The sequence below is a fragment of the Neophocaena asiaeorientalis genome, unplaced genomic scaffold, assembly GCF_003031525.2.
Source record: "Neophocaena asiaeorientalis asiaeorientalis breed wild unplaced genomic scaffold, Neophocaena_asiaeorientalis_V1.1 scaffold129, whole genome shotgun sequence".
NCBI lineage: Eukaryota > Metazoa > Chordata > Mammalia > Artiodactyla > Phocoenidae > Neophocaena > Neophocaena asiaeorientalis.
In genome coordinates, this window is record NW_020172446.1 from 5,955,363 (window position 1) to 5,973,413 (window position 18,051).

The 18,051-nt window shown below is 52.4% G+C and overlaps 1 protein-coding gene across 1 annotated transcript in view; it reads left to right on the plus strand.

The window, feature by feature from the left end:
- The first annotated feature begins 245 nt into the window (after positions 1 to 245).
- The window catches only part of RPH3AL (rabphilin 3A like (without C2 domains)), a 97,931-nt gene continuing 80,125 nt past the window's right edge, over positions 246 to 18,051 (plus strand). The window contains 4 exon segments of the mRNA XM_024736366.1: positions 246 to 287; positions 11,058 to 11,169; positions 14,761 to 14,904; positions 17,681 to 17,810. Of these exon segments, the coding sequence (XP_024592134.1) occupies positions 11,093 to 11,169; positions 14,761 to 14,904; positions 17,681 to 17,810 (351 nt within the window). The 5' untranslated portion in view covers positions 246 to 287; positions 11,058 to 11,092.

The following is an 18,051-nucleotide window of genomic DNA, read 5'->3' on the forward strand; positions in this document are numbered from 1 at the left end:
AGCAGCCATGAGCCAAGGAACACCCAGCATTGCCAGCAGACAGCAGAAGCTAAGGGAGATGCTTCTCTAGACAGATTCTTCTCTGGATCTTGCAGAGAGAGCTTGGCTTTGCCCACATCTCGGTTTTGGACTTCCAGGCTCTAAGACTGTTGTAAGCCTCCCAGCTCGTGGCACCTGGTTACAGCGGCTGTCGGAGACTAATACCACGTGGTCCAACGGGGACTGGAGCACTGCTCTGGGCGCGGCAGCCAGCCTACGAGACTTCCCTCCTTCCCGTGTGTTAGAGGGTGAGTCCTGCCTGAGGAGTCTGGTTGCCCTGGAGTTGGCCGCCATCACCTATGTGATCGTCTTGATCTGGGACCTCCACCTGCTCTGTTTCAGGCCTTTTAGAAATGACAGAAGTGAGCTGTGCCTCTGGGGACACGTAGGCAGAGCTTGCGGCTGTTAAAATCGGAGGGCTGGCCCCTGAAGTGAGAGGGGTAAGAAGTGGGATGCTTTGCATCTCACTTCGGTTGGAGGCTGCAAGTACTGTTGCAGCCTGGAAGTGAGAAAACAGTTTCAGTGAGACAAAGAGACGGGCAGGGATTTGGGTCCACTGGAGTGGGCATTTGGGGTGAGGATTTACTTCCCCGGGGAGAAGACCCCTGCAGCGGTATGTGGGGCTCCTACCTGTGCACCTTGTGAGGCCTTCTAGGGGGTACAGGGAGCTGTCCCGGCTCGCCCTGCAGTCGGCTGAGGTGTGGCACGTGCCTGGTGCAGAGTCAACACTCAGAGCTTGTTTGTTGAATGAATGAATGAGGGCAACGAAGACAAAAGCAATGCCACTTGTCTTTCTGAGGCCAGCAGCCCACTCGGCCCTGTGCCTCAGTGGGGATGTGCCCTGGGGCGTCTAGGATGGACTGCTTTTTGCAGGGCATAGACAGGAAAGGCTGCAGGAATCTGAGCTAGGGCTGAGGGGTCTTAGAGAGCCCCACCCGAGAGGAGGAACCTGAGTGGGCCATGAGGACAGGTAGGGTGCCCTCACTTGTCTGACTCTTCCTAAGTCACCCTTAGAAAAATGCTCCAGAAGTAAATTCACCTGTAATCCCAAACCCTGCTCTCTGACACACGAACTCTGCATTTTCCTTGTGGGCCCATGACTGTTATATTGTGTGTCTATGATGTGGTCTACACGTCTTGCACTTACTCTTGCTGTAAACCCTTTTCCAGATCACTTGTCATTTTTAACGTTGACTGTGACATTGTGCCGGATGGGCTACTGTTGACCATTCAAGAGTTAGAGCCCTTTGGGGATTTCCAACTTTTTTTTTTTTTAATATTTATTTATTTATTTGGCTGCGTCGGGTCTTAGTTGCCTCACGCAGGATCTTTAGTTGCGGCATGCAGGCGGGATCTTAATTCCCTGAGCAGGGATCAAACCCGGGCCCCCTGCATTGGGAGTGTGGAGCCTTACCCACTGGACCCCCAGGGAAGTCCCTTCCCACAGTTTTAGTTGGTATAAACTGCTTTGCAGAGTGGGCCTGAGGCAGGATAGGTGAGACCTGCTCAGTGCAGGGGCCTGCGTGTGGCTGGGAGGAAGGTTAAGGGGCGGGGGGAGGTCACAGTGCCCAGCCTTTAATTCTAGGCTAGGGATGCTGGGCTTTATTCCACGGGCTGTGGTAAACTCCCGAAGGTCAGTATTCATTCTGTAAAGGTGGACCTGCGTCCTGTGTCCTGAGAGCTGCATTCTTCGTGGAGTTAACAGAAGTAAAGACCCACCCGCTCCAGGACACAGAGTGGAGTGAAATGCTGAGGGGAGACAAAGGGGGTCAATTCCGAGTTGGGGTTCGGTGGGGAGGAGAATCCCCAGAGGGTTGGTGCTGGGCCTCTGCAGGTAGACAATGTACAGGGAAGGCGGGTCACGCGAGAACTTCAGAAACAAAGCTGAGTAGACAGAACACATCCAGACTCCCAGTGACGAGAGTGTGGACCCTGCGGAGGGATGTGGTGGCAGGTGAGACCGGAAGGCTAGTTTGGGCCAGATCATGGATGGCCTTAGTGCAGCTTGGGTTTTTCCCTTTGACACTGGGGAGCCATTGAAGGTTTAGAGCAAGGGAATTGCATGGTCTGACCTACACTTTAAGGATGATCTCTCTGGCTACAAGTGAAGGGGGTGAGGTGAGCCTCAGGAGGTCCAAAGGCCAACTGGGAAGCTTTTGCCAAAGTCTGGGCAAAGATAGGGGGAGAATCGAATGGGGAGGGGGAGAGGAGTCACCCAAGGAAGCAAATCTGGCACGGTGCCCGCTGATAGGGTGACTCCTAGGGACGTTTGTCAGGCAGTAGCTTCCCCGGGACTCCTGTCTCATCTCCTGAATCCTCTCCAGCCTTGCTTCGTGCATAATTAGCCCAAGAGAGGTTCCCTCGGATTTCAGACAGGCCTTTGATGCTTCCTGTCTGAATCTTTCGTCCTCCGAGTACGGTGTGACAGGTGGAGGAAACATTGATGTCTCCACTCACCATATCTTGCTGCTATTATCATGTTTCCCGAATCATAGTAACAGCAGATGTCAGGGCCTGTTGCTAAGGGTTCCCTGGAATATTAATACCCTGGGTGTAGAACTGCAGGCTCTTAGACGGTGTCTTTGAGGCCTCGGGAAGCACCGGCTGGGTGGCCAGTGCTTTTTCTCCCTCCTTTAGACCCTCATTTCCTCCCCCTGACCACCACCCCGCCTGCCGCCCCTGCCCAGGCACAGTTGGTTGTCCAAATGACAAACCCAGCGGCAGCAGTGAATGGGCAGCCACCATCCCCTCCCACACCCAGGGCAGGCATGACTAAAGGATCACAGTGTTCTTTCCGGAGGCTGATGCAGGCTCCTTTCCTGCGTGACTCTCCAGGCATCAGCTCAGATTTGGCACTGGGATGACACCCCTTTTCCAGCCCTGTACAGGCCACCTGAGATGGCTCCCGGGCCCTCCCCCAGCCCCCTGTCCTCTGAGCTTTTCCTCTGGCACGTGGGTAGGGAGCAGAATGGGTTTTCATTGCTTCTTGTGCCTCCTGTGCTGCCTCCCTCATCTGGCCTTTTGGCTTTTCCACTGCTCACAGTTTGCAGATCAAACTCTAAACAGCTCTGGGAGGTTGGACTCAGCAGGATATTGAGGTCAGGGTTGGGATTTTGTCTACCAAATGCCATTTGTATCAGTTATCTATTGCCATGGTGATGCCACGTAACATCCATTCCCTAACTGGGTGGTTTATGACATTTCTTTATTGCTTCTGAGTCTGTGGGATGGCTGTTGCTCTTGCCTGGGCCTCATGTCTCCTTCATCCTGGTTCAGCCACTCCCAGAAGACCCACCTGCACCTGTGTGGAAAGATGCACTTTTGTTCTCTCTCAGTGGCTGTTTGGACCCGGCGTCCTGCACTTGTTGGTGACTTGTGTTTGCCTTTGCACGTGGTGTTCCCTCCTAGACCCTGCGGCTCCTTTCAGCCCTTCCATCCCCCCTGCCTCTTTCTCGCTGTTCTCCCTGTATCATCTCTGCTCTTCCCACGAGCTCAGACCCTACGGCTCCATGAACACTCTTCCATTCACATCCCAGTCTGGGGCGTCAGACATGGCTCAGTTGTATGTACCAGTGAAAGTTTCCCTGAAATAAAACCAAGGAGGTGAAAACACCAGGGTCTGAAGGTGGAAAGAGAACCCCACCAGGAGAGGGTGCAGGCGATGAGGAGCTGTCCTTGCTTGGTAGTTGCCTTTGTCCCTGTGGTCCTGTAGGCAGGGCAGAGCCTCTGTGGGTGGGTGTGATCCTCTCATGTGATCCTGTCGAGGGGCAGGTTGTTTTGCCCTCCGGTATCTTTTTCAGAATCTGGTACATCTCAGAGACAGCTGCAGGCTAGGAACGTTTTCCAGGCTGTGTTAAAGAGACTGTAAGATTTGGAAGGTTGGGTCAAATGGCAGTGTTTTCCTGGGTTAATAATGATGTGAGCTGTTCTTTGGAGTTTACAGGCTTGTGTTTTCATTTCATCTTCTCTGCGGGCCTGTGTGGAGGTGGAGACCCCAGCCCTCTGTAGAGAGAACTCGGCTGGCGAGGTGTCACCTGACCACCGGGTCACCGGGCTCTCAGGCCGGTGTGGCTTCACCAGATTCTAAGCCCACAAAGTCCATTAAGAGGGAGAAGCCTTCTTTTAAGTAGACTTGAATGTTTGCAGAGAAGAGGTCTTTTTTTTTCTTTTAGTGATTAGGACTGTACACATTATTAAAAGCAACTTGTTGGAGATTTGCAGACAGATTCTTCCATCTCTGAGTCTGAGTCTGAAAATACAAAAGTCCACATGAGGCCGACGGGACACAGCTGCCTGCAGCAGAACTTTTTGAGATGGCTTTTTGTGAATGATTGTGAATGATTTTAGATTTAGATTGTGAATGATTTTGTGAGTGATTCTAGATGCTCTTTGGAGGTGCATTTCAAAAAAAAATACACTTCCTTTCCCTTTGGGGAATTTATCCTAAGGAAATAATCAGAAGTGGGCACAAAGATTTATCTCCCAGGATATCCATTTTAGGGCTGAATATAATAGAATAAAATTGGAAACAGTCTGTGTGCCTCCCCCAGGAGGCAAATGATGAAATATATCCAGAATAGTAAGTTGCAATTAAGAATCGTGTTTTTGAGGACTTTTAATAAGGTGAGAAAGTGCGGTATGATAAGAAAGCAGAGCAAACAGCGTGTGTAGTAAGAACCCAATTTTTTTCAAAATCTGTGTACAGACACCTAGGAAACCATGGGAAGATCTTACACGAAGATGGTGAGTCTTCATCTGGGGGTGGGTGCTGAGTGCGTTTCGGGTGCATATTCGGCAGTGCCCGGGAGAGCCCACGGGAGCTTGCATTTTGACTTGCCCAGTGGCGTCAGCTGTGACTCCATCATTTGCCTGCAGCAGCTAACGCCAGGGTGACACGGTTTTGGCTCTAAGGAGCGGAGAGTTGATCTCCCTGTAAGAACGTTCGCTTTCATAGGTCTGCTTTGGAGGTTTCCTGGGGCTCACAAACCTCTACCCGCTAGGAATTTTCTCAGGAAACCAGCACCAGGCAAGTTGTGATTCTGTCCCGCCACGGGTCCCCTGAGCCCTTGTGCTGCAGGGTTTAGAAGCGCTGGGGAGGGTGCTGCTCAGCTTGTCTCGCCCAGCAGGGTGCAGGCGGCACCCGGAGGCCCTGGTGGGCCCCTCTGCAGGGAGGTGGCTCAGACAGAGCACCTGGGCGCTAACTACCACGTGGGGAATCCTGAGGAACAGACTGCCGGGGAGGGAACACGCCACAGAATATAGTGAGAACCCAGCCCTGCTCCGAGCACGTCTGGCTTGTTGTCTGAGTTCCTGCTTGTCTGGGAAAGGCCATTTGTCTGAGGAAATCAGCTCCACTGCAGTTTATTCACTAAACACCTACTTTGTAGCCGGCCCTGTGCAGGGATGGAGAGAGGATGCAGGCCCCCCCAGGGAGCCCACAAACACATACATACACACACACACACACACGCACACGCACACGCACACGCACACACACATCCTTCAGCCTCTTCCCTCACAGCTGGAAGGACCTCCGAGACAGGCCGGGCCCCAGGTGCCGCTCCTCCCCTCGTTTAGAGCAAGGCCAGAGCCGCCATGCAGCCCTCCGCCTACAGACCCTGCTGCCTCTGCTCCCCTCCAGGCTCTGGGCCATTTCCACTTGTGAATGTGTGGGTTCGCCTTCCTGCTTTTTACTTACCTTCTTTAAGCCCCTGTTTTGGTCCCTCATCATTTGATTTTTTTTTTTTTTTCCAAGTTGGATCTATACTTCTCTTATGCAAAAATCCCATTCTTTTTTTAAAAATTTCTTTCTTTATTTGGTTGCTCCGGGTCTTAGTTGCGGCTTGCCAGCTCCTCTGTTGTGGCATGCGAACTCTTAGTTGCAGCATGCATGTGGGATCTAGTTCCCTGACCAGGGATCGAACCCGGGCCCCCTGCATTGGGAGTGCGGAGTCTTACCCACTGTGCCACCAGGGAAGTCACCTCATCATCTGATTTTTGTCCAGGACAGATCGAAGTGTGTCAGTACAAGGGTGCGGTCCGTATTCAGCTCACAGGCACTGCTCTTTGGAAGTCTGAAGGACCCAGCTCTTAAGAGGGCCTGGACCTTGGGAAGGGCACCTCCTGCCCTGCTCCTCCTCGAGGCCCCGGCCAGAGGCGGAGCAGAGCCCAGGAGGTGTGTTGGGTGGTAGTGAGCACACAGCTTGGCAGAAGAGGGGGTGCGGGAAGCCGGGGACAGGGGCCGGCTGGCGGCCGAGGAGCTGGCAGCCAGCTCAAACTGCAGAGGTTTGGGGAACCTAAGCTGACTCTGTCGGCAGTTTCCTAAGACATGTTCCCCAAGCTGCCCTTCCCCCCCCCACCTGTCCCGAGATTGCTCCGCGTGGGCGAGGGACAGCTGTGCCTACCGAGGTGCCAGCCACAGCCCGGGGGAGGCACCTCAGTCCCTGGACGGGGCGTGAGTTCTTGCTCGGAGCCACGGCTGTGGACATGCTCAGCCGCGAGCTTACCGTTGTCGAAGACCCTGCCACCAGTGCCCAAGGCCCCAGGCCCCGGCAGGGGATGTCTCTCTCATCTCCCTGCACCTCTCTGAGGTGTTGGGCTCCGTGGGCTCATCTTCCTCAAAAAGGTCCAGAAGCGAGAAGGGTGGGGGACCCAGGATGCCTCCTCCTCCCTGCCCCAGGGACTGAGTGAGGACTCAGTTCCCCCCACCAGGTTGGAGCAGCGACCAACCTCCCACCCCAGGATCCTTCTCCAGTCCCTCACCTGCTATCCCTGCATCCCTCCTGCAACTCAGCAGGTGGGAATCTGTTGGAATTGCCCAGGGCAATCCCTCCAGCCTGTCTGTCTCAGCTCAGTCAGGTACTGATGGGGAAACTGAGGCCCAGGGAAAATAACTGATTGTTCCTGGTCTTCCAGTAAGTTTGCATAAAAGCCATACTCTCCAGATCTTTTCTCTCCTAGTTGAGTCATCCTCACTGCCACGAAACCTTTCCCTTCATACTTACAGCACAAGGTGGCCCGGTGCAGAAAAAGTAGTATTGGTTAAGGGTTAGCAGACCTGCATAGGTGTGACCTTTTCTCAGTCTCTCATCCTCGTTCTTTTGTCTTCTGCCCAACAAAAAATAATTAGATTGAGGAAGAACAGAACAGAGCCTGTGGGTGGTTGCAGAGTCATTTTGGCTCAAGTTAAACAAAGCAGGGCTTCCCTGGTGGCGCAGTGGTTGAGAGTCCGCCTGCCGTTGCAGGGGATGCGGGTTCGTGCCCCGGTCCGGGAAGATCCCACATGCCGCGGAGCGGCTGGGCCCATGAGTCATGACCGCTGAGCCTGCGCGCCCGGAGCCTGTGCTCCGCAACGGGAGGGGCCACAGCAGTGAGAGGCCCGCGTACCACCAAAAAAAACAAAGCAAAGAAAAGGAATAGACCTCAGATGGGTCAGAGGACAGATAAATGTTAGTTTGGGGGTTCTCTTTTCAGTGATCCCAAAACTCTGGCCCCCTAAGAAGTGACCCAGGGACTTCCCTGGCGGTCCAGTGTTTAAGACTTCGCTTTCCAATGCAGGGCATATGGGTTTGAACCTGGTCGGGGAGCTAAAATCCCACATACCTTGCGGCCAAAAACCAAGACATAAAACAGAAGCAATATTGTAACAAATTCAATAAAGACTTTAAAAATGGTCCACATCAAAAAAAAAAAAAAAAAGAAGTGACCCAAAGGGGACAAAAGAAGTTCATTCTTTAGAGGTTCATTTGGGGGCGATGTGTTTGGGGCAGTGAGGAGCTGCTGCCTCTCCACCTGTGTTTGCTGCTATCTCCTGGACGCCCCTACCTGTCCCGCTGTAAAGGAGGTGAAGGTTCGAGCGTGAGAGCACAGGGTCCCTTCTTTCTTCCCACCTCCTCCCCCCGCTCAGGTCCACTCCCTTTTGGTTCAGAAGCTTCTGCAGATGATGGAGTTCCCACCCTGAGATTCCCTGGCTTGCCCCTCCCTCTGGGTCACCACTGGTGCATCCCTGCTTTTGTGAGGGTGCCTGGCAGACCAGAGGGGCCACCTGCATACTCACTGCACCCAGCTGCAGCAGGGTGGGCAGGAAGGCTCAGGGCCTTCTAGTGCTGGGAGCAGTGGCCCGAGACACGGTGCCCCCTGCAGGCCACGGCAGGAATGGCAGTGCCTATGAGGTGATGAACACCTAGTTAACCCTGGGCACAGCCTGTTCCTGTTAGGGACACCCCATCACTTCCATTTCTTGAAGCTCCCAGAATATTTTTTAAAAATAATAAGGAAACAGGGCTACTGAGATGAGTGTGTTTTAAATGTTTACTTGGAACAGAGTAACGCTTTTCACACCCATGCAGCAGTGTGACTGCGCTATTCACAAGATAACAGAACTTATTAAAAAAACCAACAAAACAATCATAAGAGACTACTACAAGCAACTCTATGCCAATAAAATGGACAACCTGGAAGAAATGGACAACTTCTTAGAAATGCACAACCTGCCAAGACTGAATCAGGAAGAAATAGAAAATATGAACAGACCAATCACAAGCACTGAAATTGAAACTGTGATTTAAAATCTTCCAACAAACAAAAGCCCAGGACCAGATGGCTTCACAGGCGAATTCTATCAAACATTTAGAGAAGAGCTAACACCTATCCTTCTCAAACTCTTCCAAAATATAGCAGAGGGAGAAAAAAAAAAAAAAGACACGTAGGCAAAGAGTCATAATCTAAAAAAAAAAACAAATCGTAGCTGAAATGGGACTGGTTTAAAGTTGTTTGATGAGCGTGTCATTTTTGAGCCCACCTTTTTTTTTTCCTGGACTGGATGTGAGTCTCCTTTGGGAGAAGGTGAAGACTTTAAATGTGGGGAGGACTTTGGTGACGGTGGCACCAGCAGCCCTCCCAGCACTGGGCCTGGCCATGGGGACTCCACATGCGACTCTTTGGGGCCTGGGTTAACTCAGGTCTCGCTCTCAGGGTGGCTGACAGTGGGGAATGGGTGCCTGGATCAGCTGAGTGGAATAGAGAGCCCACTGTGGTCAAGGTAGTGGGCTTGGTCCCTGAGTGGGTCAGTTAGCTGCAGTCTGCACGCTGCCCCCTGCTGGTCATCACAGAAATAGGTGACATTGGTCTAGAACAACAGTTCTCAAACCACGGTCCAGGGATCTCTGGGGGTTCCCAACGCCTTTCGGGGGGTCCACAAAGTAAAAACTATTTTAATAATAATAATAATACACTTGGTCAAGTTCTCTCACAAATATACAGGTGAAAAGTTCATTGGCATGAATGCCACATTGGAACTAATCTTTAAGAAACTACCATCTGTTGAGTTTGGGTACAGTATGAAACAAGAATGTCCACAGTTATCTGGGAAGGCTATTAAAATACTCCACCCTTTCCCAGCTATAGCATGTAGCTGTGAGAGTCTGGATGTCCTTCATGTACTTTAACAAATCTCCATATCACAAAAGATTGAATGAAATGTCAGATATGAAACTGACTTTTGTTTAGCCAAACATTACATAGATTTGTAAAAATGCAAAACAATACCATTATTCTCACTAACTGTTTTTGTTTTGAAAATACAGTTTTTCAAGAAAGTATGTGAGCATCTCATGGGTTTATTATTTTTTGATGAACTGACAATTAAAATTTTTTCTCAGTGTTAATTTCTAATGCGGTAAATATCAATAGATAGGGCCCATATCCTTTGGAGTTCTCAAGAATTTTTTATGACAGTTTAATGAGATGTAGTTCACGTACCATAAAATTCAGACATTTAAAGGGTACAGCACAGTGGTTTCAGTGAATTCACAAAGTTATGCAACCGTCACCACTATCTAATTCCAGAACATTTCCATCATCCAAAAAAGAAACCCTGAGCCCGCTAGCAGTCACTCCCATTCCTTCCTCCCCTCTACCCCCAGCCCCTGGCAACCACTCATCTACCTTCTGTCTCTATGGATCGGCCCATTCTGGACATTTTATATAAATAGAGCCGTACACTATGTGGTCTTTTGTAACTGGCTTCTTTCGCTTAGCGTGTTTTCAAGGTTCATCCGTGTTGTGTAGCCTGTGTCAGCACTCCATTCCCTTTTATGACCAAACAATATTCCATTGTCCACATTTTATCCATTCATCAGTTAGTGGGCATTTGAATTGTTTCCACTTTTTGGCTGTGAATATTCATGTACAGTTTCATACGTGGACGTGACGTTTTCTGTTCTCTTGTGTTTATACTTCAGAGTCCTTTCTGGGTCTTATGGTAACTCTGTGTAACATTTAAGGAACTGCCAGACTAATTTCCAACCTCAGTGATTTTTAAGAGTGTAAAGGAGTCCTGTGTTTGAGAACCACTGGTCTGGAGGGGATCAGACCAGGGGAGTGTGGATAACTCAGTACCGCCCCTCGTCTTTGCTCTGGGATTGGGATTCCCTCAGACTCATCCCTCTCTCTTCCCCTCCTTACTCTCCCCACCAACACACATCCTTGGTGGCAAGGAGAAAGCCAGCTAAGCTAGGCTGCACAAGTTAAGCCCCCAGCAAGCTCTGGAGCAGGGTCTCCTCCCTGCAGGATTCCCAGGGGGGCCATTTTCATCGTGGTCCCCATGAAGTAAAGCAGGGGTAGTACTTGGAGGGTGCAGGGATCAAACGCCCTTGGGGCTTGCCCCGCTACGTTGAAAACTGCTGAGGTGTGCCTCTTTTCTCCTTTCCGATTCTGTCCCTTTGACATCCTGCCGGTCAAGTCCAACCTTGTCACTTAGCTGCGTGATCCACCTAGCTACCCCTCCCAGAATCACGAGTCTTTTGAAAGAGGAGCTTTGAGGGAATAACATTTAGCTGGAGGATTGATTCTGCTGGTGAGATTCCAGACATCCTCGGGGACGGGGTGGGGATGGGGCAGGGGCCGGCAACGGACAGGGATAGGTTGGAAGTACCGGTTTTGGGTGTCTGAGGGACCCTGTCTGCCGTCTGTACCCCAGCCAATGACATGCTCTTCCTTCTTCCCTCTTCTCCCCTCAGATGTGACTCCACACCCTGGCTGGGTGTTCCAAGTCATGGCCGACACCATCTTCGGCAGCGGGAATGATCAGTGGGTTTGCCCCAATGATCGGCAGCTTGCCCTGCGAGCCAAGTGAGTACCTCTAGGGCTTGGCCGGGCCCTCCCTTCCCTCCCCCGTCCTAGTTCCCCTCCCTTCTTTGACAAGATTCAATCCCAGGCCCCCAGAAAGAGCAGTTTGGAGACAAGTGCCCGTCTAATACACACCACCCTCCTGGCGCTGAGCTGGGCGCCTAACAGCCATTCACTCATTTAACTGCTGTATGGAATGTATTCCCATTTCTCAGATGAGGGCAGTGGGGCTGAGGTCCTCACCCAAGTCACCCACCTTGTCAGTGGCAGGGCTGGGACTCCCCTGGGTCCATGTGACCCCACACCTGTGTTCTTTCGATCACAATAGGCTCCAGGGAGCCAGGCCACTTCCTTTACCTTCTCTGTTAAGAGTATAAATCCCCCTTCACTGAGCCTTCAGTCCCTGAGTCCCTGGCAGCGGGGAGCCTTTGATCTCTGGATGCCCACTTCATAGTTGAGCACCCACTTCATGGTTGAGTTGACAGACCAAAGGCTTGTCTAATTTATGAAGAGCTGCCCTCGGGGCTGAAACACACAACCAGCCTTGCAGCATCCCAGGTCTCTGCCATGCTCGTGTCAGGGTCTCTCTTGTTCTGGTTTGCCCCCAGCTTTCCTGTTATCTCTCAGCCTGATGACCCCTGGGCTGTAGTTAGATCAGCCCATCTCCACCCACTGCCCCCCTCCGTGGCTGGAGACCAGGGGCTCCCAGATGCCTCTCCAGCCTTCCAGTCTCTTCCTGTCCCTCCAGGGAGTTGGGGGTCCCTGGGGTCAAATAAGCCCAAGAGCGCCTCTTCATCTGTCAAGTCGTGCTGGGTACAGGAGCCAGCATTTCCCAAATGGAGCCAAGTTCAAGAAATTTGCAATTAAACATTGTGAGCCTGCAGGGGACAGAGCTGAAACATCAAAAGAGGATAGGAAACTTAATCTGAAATGCCCAGGAAGAGTGGAGTCCTGCGTGATTCGCAGGACTCTGCACCACAGTTAATTTGTCTCGCTCACTGGGATGGCTCGGCTCTTTTAGCCCCCGTGTGGCCCCTGTGGGGGAGAGACCAGGGGTGAAACCGTCCTCTCTCCCTCTCTCCTCTGACACCAGGCGAGATGATGCGTCCTCCGTGGCTGGATGTGAGGAGCTGGGGAGAGCTGTGCTCTTGTAGGAGGGCCCGGTGTGACCCCTGGTGACCCCGCCGGCATTCCCTTTGGCTCTCCGTGACCTGGTCTTGCGCTCAGCAGCAGCCAGAAACTGTTGTAGCACCTTTTATTTATTTATTTATTTTTGGCTGCATTGGGTCTTTGTTGCTGCACGCGGGCTTTCTCTAGTTGCGGCGAGCGGGGGCTGTGCTTCGTTGTGGTGTGCGGGCTTTTCATTGCAGTGGCTTCTCTTGTTGCGGAGGACGGGCTCTAGGTGTGTGGGATTCAGTAGTTGCGGTACGCAGGCTCAGTAGTTGTGGCACACGTGCTTTGTTGCTCCACGGCCTGTGGGATGTTCCCGGACCAGGGATCGAGCCCGTGTCCGCTGCATTGGCAGGCGGATTCTTAACCACTGCGCCACCAGGGAAGCCCGTAGCACCTTTTAGAAGAGTAAGTGCTTTTATCTCCTCCCCGGGGTGTGCTGCCTTGTAATGCCAGGCTCCTTAAAGGAGAGTGTTACAGATTCCCGCAGCCAGGGACAGGTGAATGTGTACCCCTGCCCACTCCAAGGCCTGGCCTCCCTTCCTGTCCCCACCAGTCCTGCCCCGTTCCCATTCTTTGCTTTCCTCAGCTCTATGAGGGTCACTTAAAAAAGTATTAGTCTAGGGCAAGGTATTTTTAAAAATTGAAGTATATTCGATTTACAGTATTATATTAGTTTCAGGTGTACAACATAGTGATTCAATATTTTATAGATTATACTCCATTTGAAGTTATTATAAAAATTGTTGGCTATATTCCCTGTGCTGTACACTATATCCTTATAGCTTATTTATTTGATACATAGTAGTTTGTAAGAAGGCATTTTTTTAAATAGGCAGTCTAGAAGTCTGGATCTCTCCAATGCAGCACATTACTTTATGCCTTCATGCCTTTGCACGTTCAGTGTCCTTTGCCTGAATGCCAACTCCCTGCTTCCATTGGGGGAGCTCCTATTCATCCTGCAAAACCCAGCACAAGTGCTACCTCTTTGGTTAAGCTGTTCCTAATGGTCTCACCCATGATCATTATAAAAATCATCACTGCCACTTATTGAGCAACTGGGCATCTGCTATGTACAGAGCACTTTATATACCCTCCTTATTTCATCTTCCTGGCATCCCTTAAAGAGACAGATCAAGAAATCAAGGATGAGCAGCTGTCCAAGTTCTCATACCTGGGAAGAGACAGAGCCATTGGACTTCAGAATCTGAGTCCTTCACCTTAACCAGCCTGGGATGGCTTTCATTGGCTTCAGAATCTGAGTCCATTGGACTTCAGAATCTGAGTCCTTCACCTTAACCAGCCTGGGATGGCTTTCTCTCTACTCACAGAGAAAGGACATGCTTTTTAGCTCTCCCAATTTCTACAGTGTCGGCAGTGCTTGGATGCCAGAGCTGGACTGGGTGGTGACGTGAGACCACCAGTGTCCATCCGTTTCAGGGAACCACTAGGAAGGCATCCACACCCTCATCTTCCTGCCCTGTATCCTGTGTCACAATCTCTTGCCTGGTGCCACTTCTTTAGGGGAGCCCTTCTAGAGCTGCTCCCCTCCCTGAGTCAGTTCCCCTTATTTGTACATCCTCCTCACGGCCACCCGCGTGGCCTGCCCGGTGGCTCGTCCCAGCACCTAGCGAGCCTGGCATCACAGTGGACGCTCAATGAATAGTATTGAATGAATGGCTCTCCGAATTTTTCAGTCAATAAATATTTTTGTAACTGATCGGGCATCCGTCTCCCCCAGAATATTGTAGTTCTGGAGGGCAGTGACCTTGCCACCTTGTCCGTCTCTGTGTTCCCACCACCTGGCGCAGAAAGTCTGGGAGAAGCTGGGCCCCAGGGCAGGGAGTTGGGGCTCGGTCCACTGCTGCCACCCTCACCATCCAGAAAAATAGAAAGGGTTGGAGTTCTTCCCCTCCGTCCTGGGGGTCTGGGCCAGGCCCCAGCCCCGCCTCGCCACACTGGCCGGCCCTCACTGCTCCTCCAGGGTAACCTCCTGCCCTGGATCCCTCTAGTTTTCAGAATGCTGCGTGAATATCCTTTTATCCTCAGCGCTTGTTTTTAACCTAATTACCAGTCTTTCCTGTCCCATAGTAAACTCCATCTCACTTTCTTGTACAACTCAGATCTGGGTGTTCATTCTTCTCTTGGTCATCTTCTGTGCTGTTCCCTTGAAACCGCTCATGCTGTGGCCATGGCCTTCTGCGCGTTCCATGTTCCTGTCTCCCCCCAACCCCCCCGAGGTGCTAAGGGGGTGCTGCCATCCTTGTGGGAGCCGGGAGCTGGCGGGTGGCAGAGGCAGCGTTTGAAGGCTGGTGTCTGAACCCCTTGCCCCTGACACACAGACTGTGCTCAGGGGACCTTTGTGGATGTGACGGGGATGCCGGTTTGCACTGGGGTTGCACTTCTGTGTTGTTCTCTCTCAAGGCTGCAGACGGGCTGGTCTGTGCACACCTACCAGACAGAGAAGCAGAGGAAGAGCCAGTGCCTCAGCCCAGCCGAGGTGGAGGCCATCCTGCAGGTCATCCAGAGGGCCGAGCGGCTTGATGTCCTGGAACAGCAGAGAGTCGGGTAAGGGCTGCTCCCAAGATGGGGCAGGAGTGAGGCCGTGGACGGGGAAGCAGGGCATTTACTGCCAGATCAGTGGGCTGGGCGTCTGGCGCCCTGGCTCCTAGTTCCAGCTTTTCACTGGGAGTGAGTCAGCTCTGCCTGAACGCCCCTGGCGTGCAGATTCCTAACCCAGCCTGTCCAAGCCTCAGTATACCCCTCTGTAAGATGGGGATAGCGGCTGATGTGTGGGCCCCAGGCTGTGGGGAGGATGAATGAGTGCCATCAAACACCTTAAGGTCTGTTTAGCTCTGCACAAAGGAGGGTCGCTGTGGTTCAGCCAGGGGAGGGATTGACGTGGAGGCTGAACTGTGGGTTCTCCCATCAAAGACCAACAGGAGCCGCTCTCCAGCTTAATCTAAGCTCTTCCGGCCTCCGGCATCCAGAGCCGTCTCCTACATAGTCTTCAGTTTTGTTGTGGCTTTTTTTTTTGTTTAATTACAAAAGCAATTCATACTTCCTAGACAATCTGAAAAACACAGGCAGGCACGAGGAGGAAAACATAAATGCAGGGCACTGGCAGGAATTAATTTGATTCTGGTCTCCTTGTTCTTTTTCTATTTATCTTTTTCTATTAAATAGATGATCATTTTTTAAAAGTCAGACATTGTAGAAATGCACAGTTCTAGAAAGTGAAAGCACCACTACAAAGACCAACTGCTGTCCAGTTTGTTGTCTGTGCCTCCGTAATACTGACGTATTACTACCATTTCATTACAAAAAGGGTTTGTATCTGACAGACCAATTGTCTTTTGCTCTTTTCTCCCCACCACACCTGGCTGGGGCCCCTCCCTCTCTCAGGCCTAGCCCAAGGGTCCTGCAAGGCTCTGCGGGTCTCCGAGGTGCCTGTGCTGATGACTGATGGGCCAGCACCACATCCCTCGGGCTCCCTCAGGAGGGCGTGCTGGGAGCTAGTGAGGGGTGTCCCCCGTGGGCTCCCCGCAGCTGTGGGAAGCATTTGCGCCCCGCCCCCATCCATCTGGGCTGTCATCTTTGCCTTCCCTGTGTCGCTCACATCGTCTGGCCCTGGCTGTGAGCGCTGGGTTTGGCTAGGGCAGGAATGGCCCAGGAGACAGTTAATCATCTCAGAGGGAGGAGGTGCATCCTGTGTGTTTCCATGAGTGGGAGTCACAGGGCTGTACGGAGAAGGGGTCCCCCAAAAACAAGTGGGTCAGGCCAGGGCCGAACTCGGCTTTGCTCCCGGAACCCTGCAGGTCCCTAGAAGAGGGACGGCGATTCCTGTGGAAGTCAGGAGTGCCAGCTGGAGGGCAGGTGGGCAGAGGCAGCCTCGGCGCCCAGTCCGCCCTCCGTCGGCCCCCAGGCAGGGCCTGATCACCCCAGGGGAGAGGGTGGAGTTCCCATGAGACTTGGGGTGGCCTGAGTGTGGCCCTGGCTCTACCTCTGAGGAGCTGTGCAATGCTGGCAAGTGACTTCACGTCTCGGAGCCTCAATCTTCTCACCTTTAAAGTGGGGGGGAAACAGCATCCTCTGTGCTGGGCGGTTGTGAGAGTTACAGGGCATAACGTACCCACACCCCGTCTTCCATGCATTCAAGAATTTTCACTGGGAATCCACTGGGCACTGGAGACAGAGCGGCCAACGAAACAGAAGCAGAAGTGGCCGTGTGTTGTGGGCGTGGCAGGGTCGTATAACAGGTTGTCATGAAACAGGGTCGCGGTGGGCTGGGGGACCGTGGGACCCAAGGAGAGGCACCTATCCTGGGCTCAGGGGGGTTCAAAGAGGACCTCTTTCTCTTTCTCCCTCTAGCTTCTCCGTCCACCCAGGTGCTTAAGCCAAAAGTCTCTACTCCATCCTGGGTCTTTCTCTTACCTCTCCTCCCCCAAATCCATCCATGCCGACTCTGGAATACAGCCCGTCCTGCTCTCCGTCCTCCTTCCCCAGCCCTGCCACCTCCTGCCAGCTTCCTCACCGGACTCCCCCTGTAATCCCAGCTTCCCACAGCAGCTGGAGGGAGCTTTTAGCTTTTAGGGAGCTTAGATCAGATCACTCCTCTACTTAAAACTCTTCAGGGGGCTCGCGTTGATCTTAGAAAACAATCCAAACTTCCAAAACCAATCCAGTCGGGCTTCCCTGGTGGCGCAGTGGTTGAGAGTCCGCCTGACGATGCAGGGGAACAAACCCCGTGTAATCTGGCCCCTCCTCGCCCCTCCAGCCTCCGTTACCCCAGGCAGTCTAGCCCCCCTGGCCTTCTTACCATTCTAATGCCCCAGGGCCTTGCTCTTTGTACTTGCTGTTCCCTCTGCCTGGGATGCTCCCCCAGCTGTTCACATGTTTGGTCCTTGTCGTCCTTTACCTCTCAGTTCAAATGTCCTCAGAGAGGCCTTCACTAATCACCGTCTAACATGCCTTGCTCCCTCCCAGCCCCACTTATTTTATTTCATAACACTCCCCCCTCTGAAGTCAGTTTGCTTGTTTATGGACTTTCTCCCTTTATTGAACGTAAATTCCATAAGAACAGGGACCGTGTCCATCTCTGGCTTGTTTGCTACAATATTCCCCGTGTCTGGCATGTTGTAGGTGCCCAGTTAATGGTTGATGAGTGAGTGAATGATTAGGAGTTAGCCAGGGGAAGGGATGGGGCAGGGAACAGTACCCCAGGTGAGGGAACCAACCCCCAGGAAGTGGTATAGTATTGGGGCCCCGTGGCAGCCGCGCCTGGGCAGGGGTCTGGTTGGAGACAGGAAGCACATGCCATCTGACTCTGTGTCCTGTGCTGCAGGCGGCTGGTGGAGCGGCTGGAGACCATGAGGCGCAACGTGATGGGGAATGGCCTCTCCCAGTGTCTGCTCTGTGGGGAGGTGCTGGGCTTCCTGGGCAGCTCATCGGTGTTCTGCAAAGACTGCAGGAAGGTAAGGCCCTGCTCTGGCTTCCCAGCCTGGACCAGCCCTGTTACTCTGTGGCTTTGCAGCCTGGCTCCCAGGAGTGTGTGTGTGTGTGTGTGTGTGTGTACATTCGTGCATACATGTGTGCACACATGGTATCCTATGCTTCTTGGCAAGAAGGATTGGGGCCTGAAGGTCAAATGGCCAGGCTTCTAGTGCCAGCTCTGGGGAGTGGACCTCTGGGTCTCACAGGCCTGGGTGTGAGTTC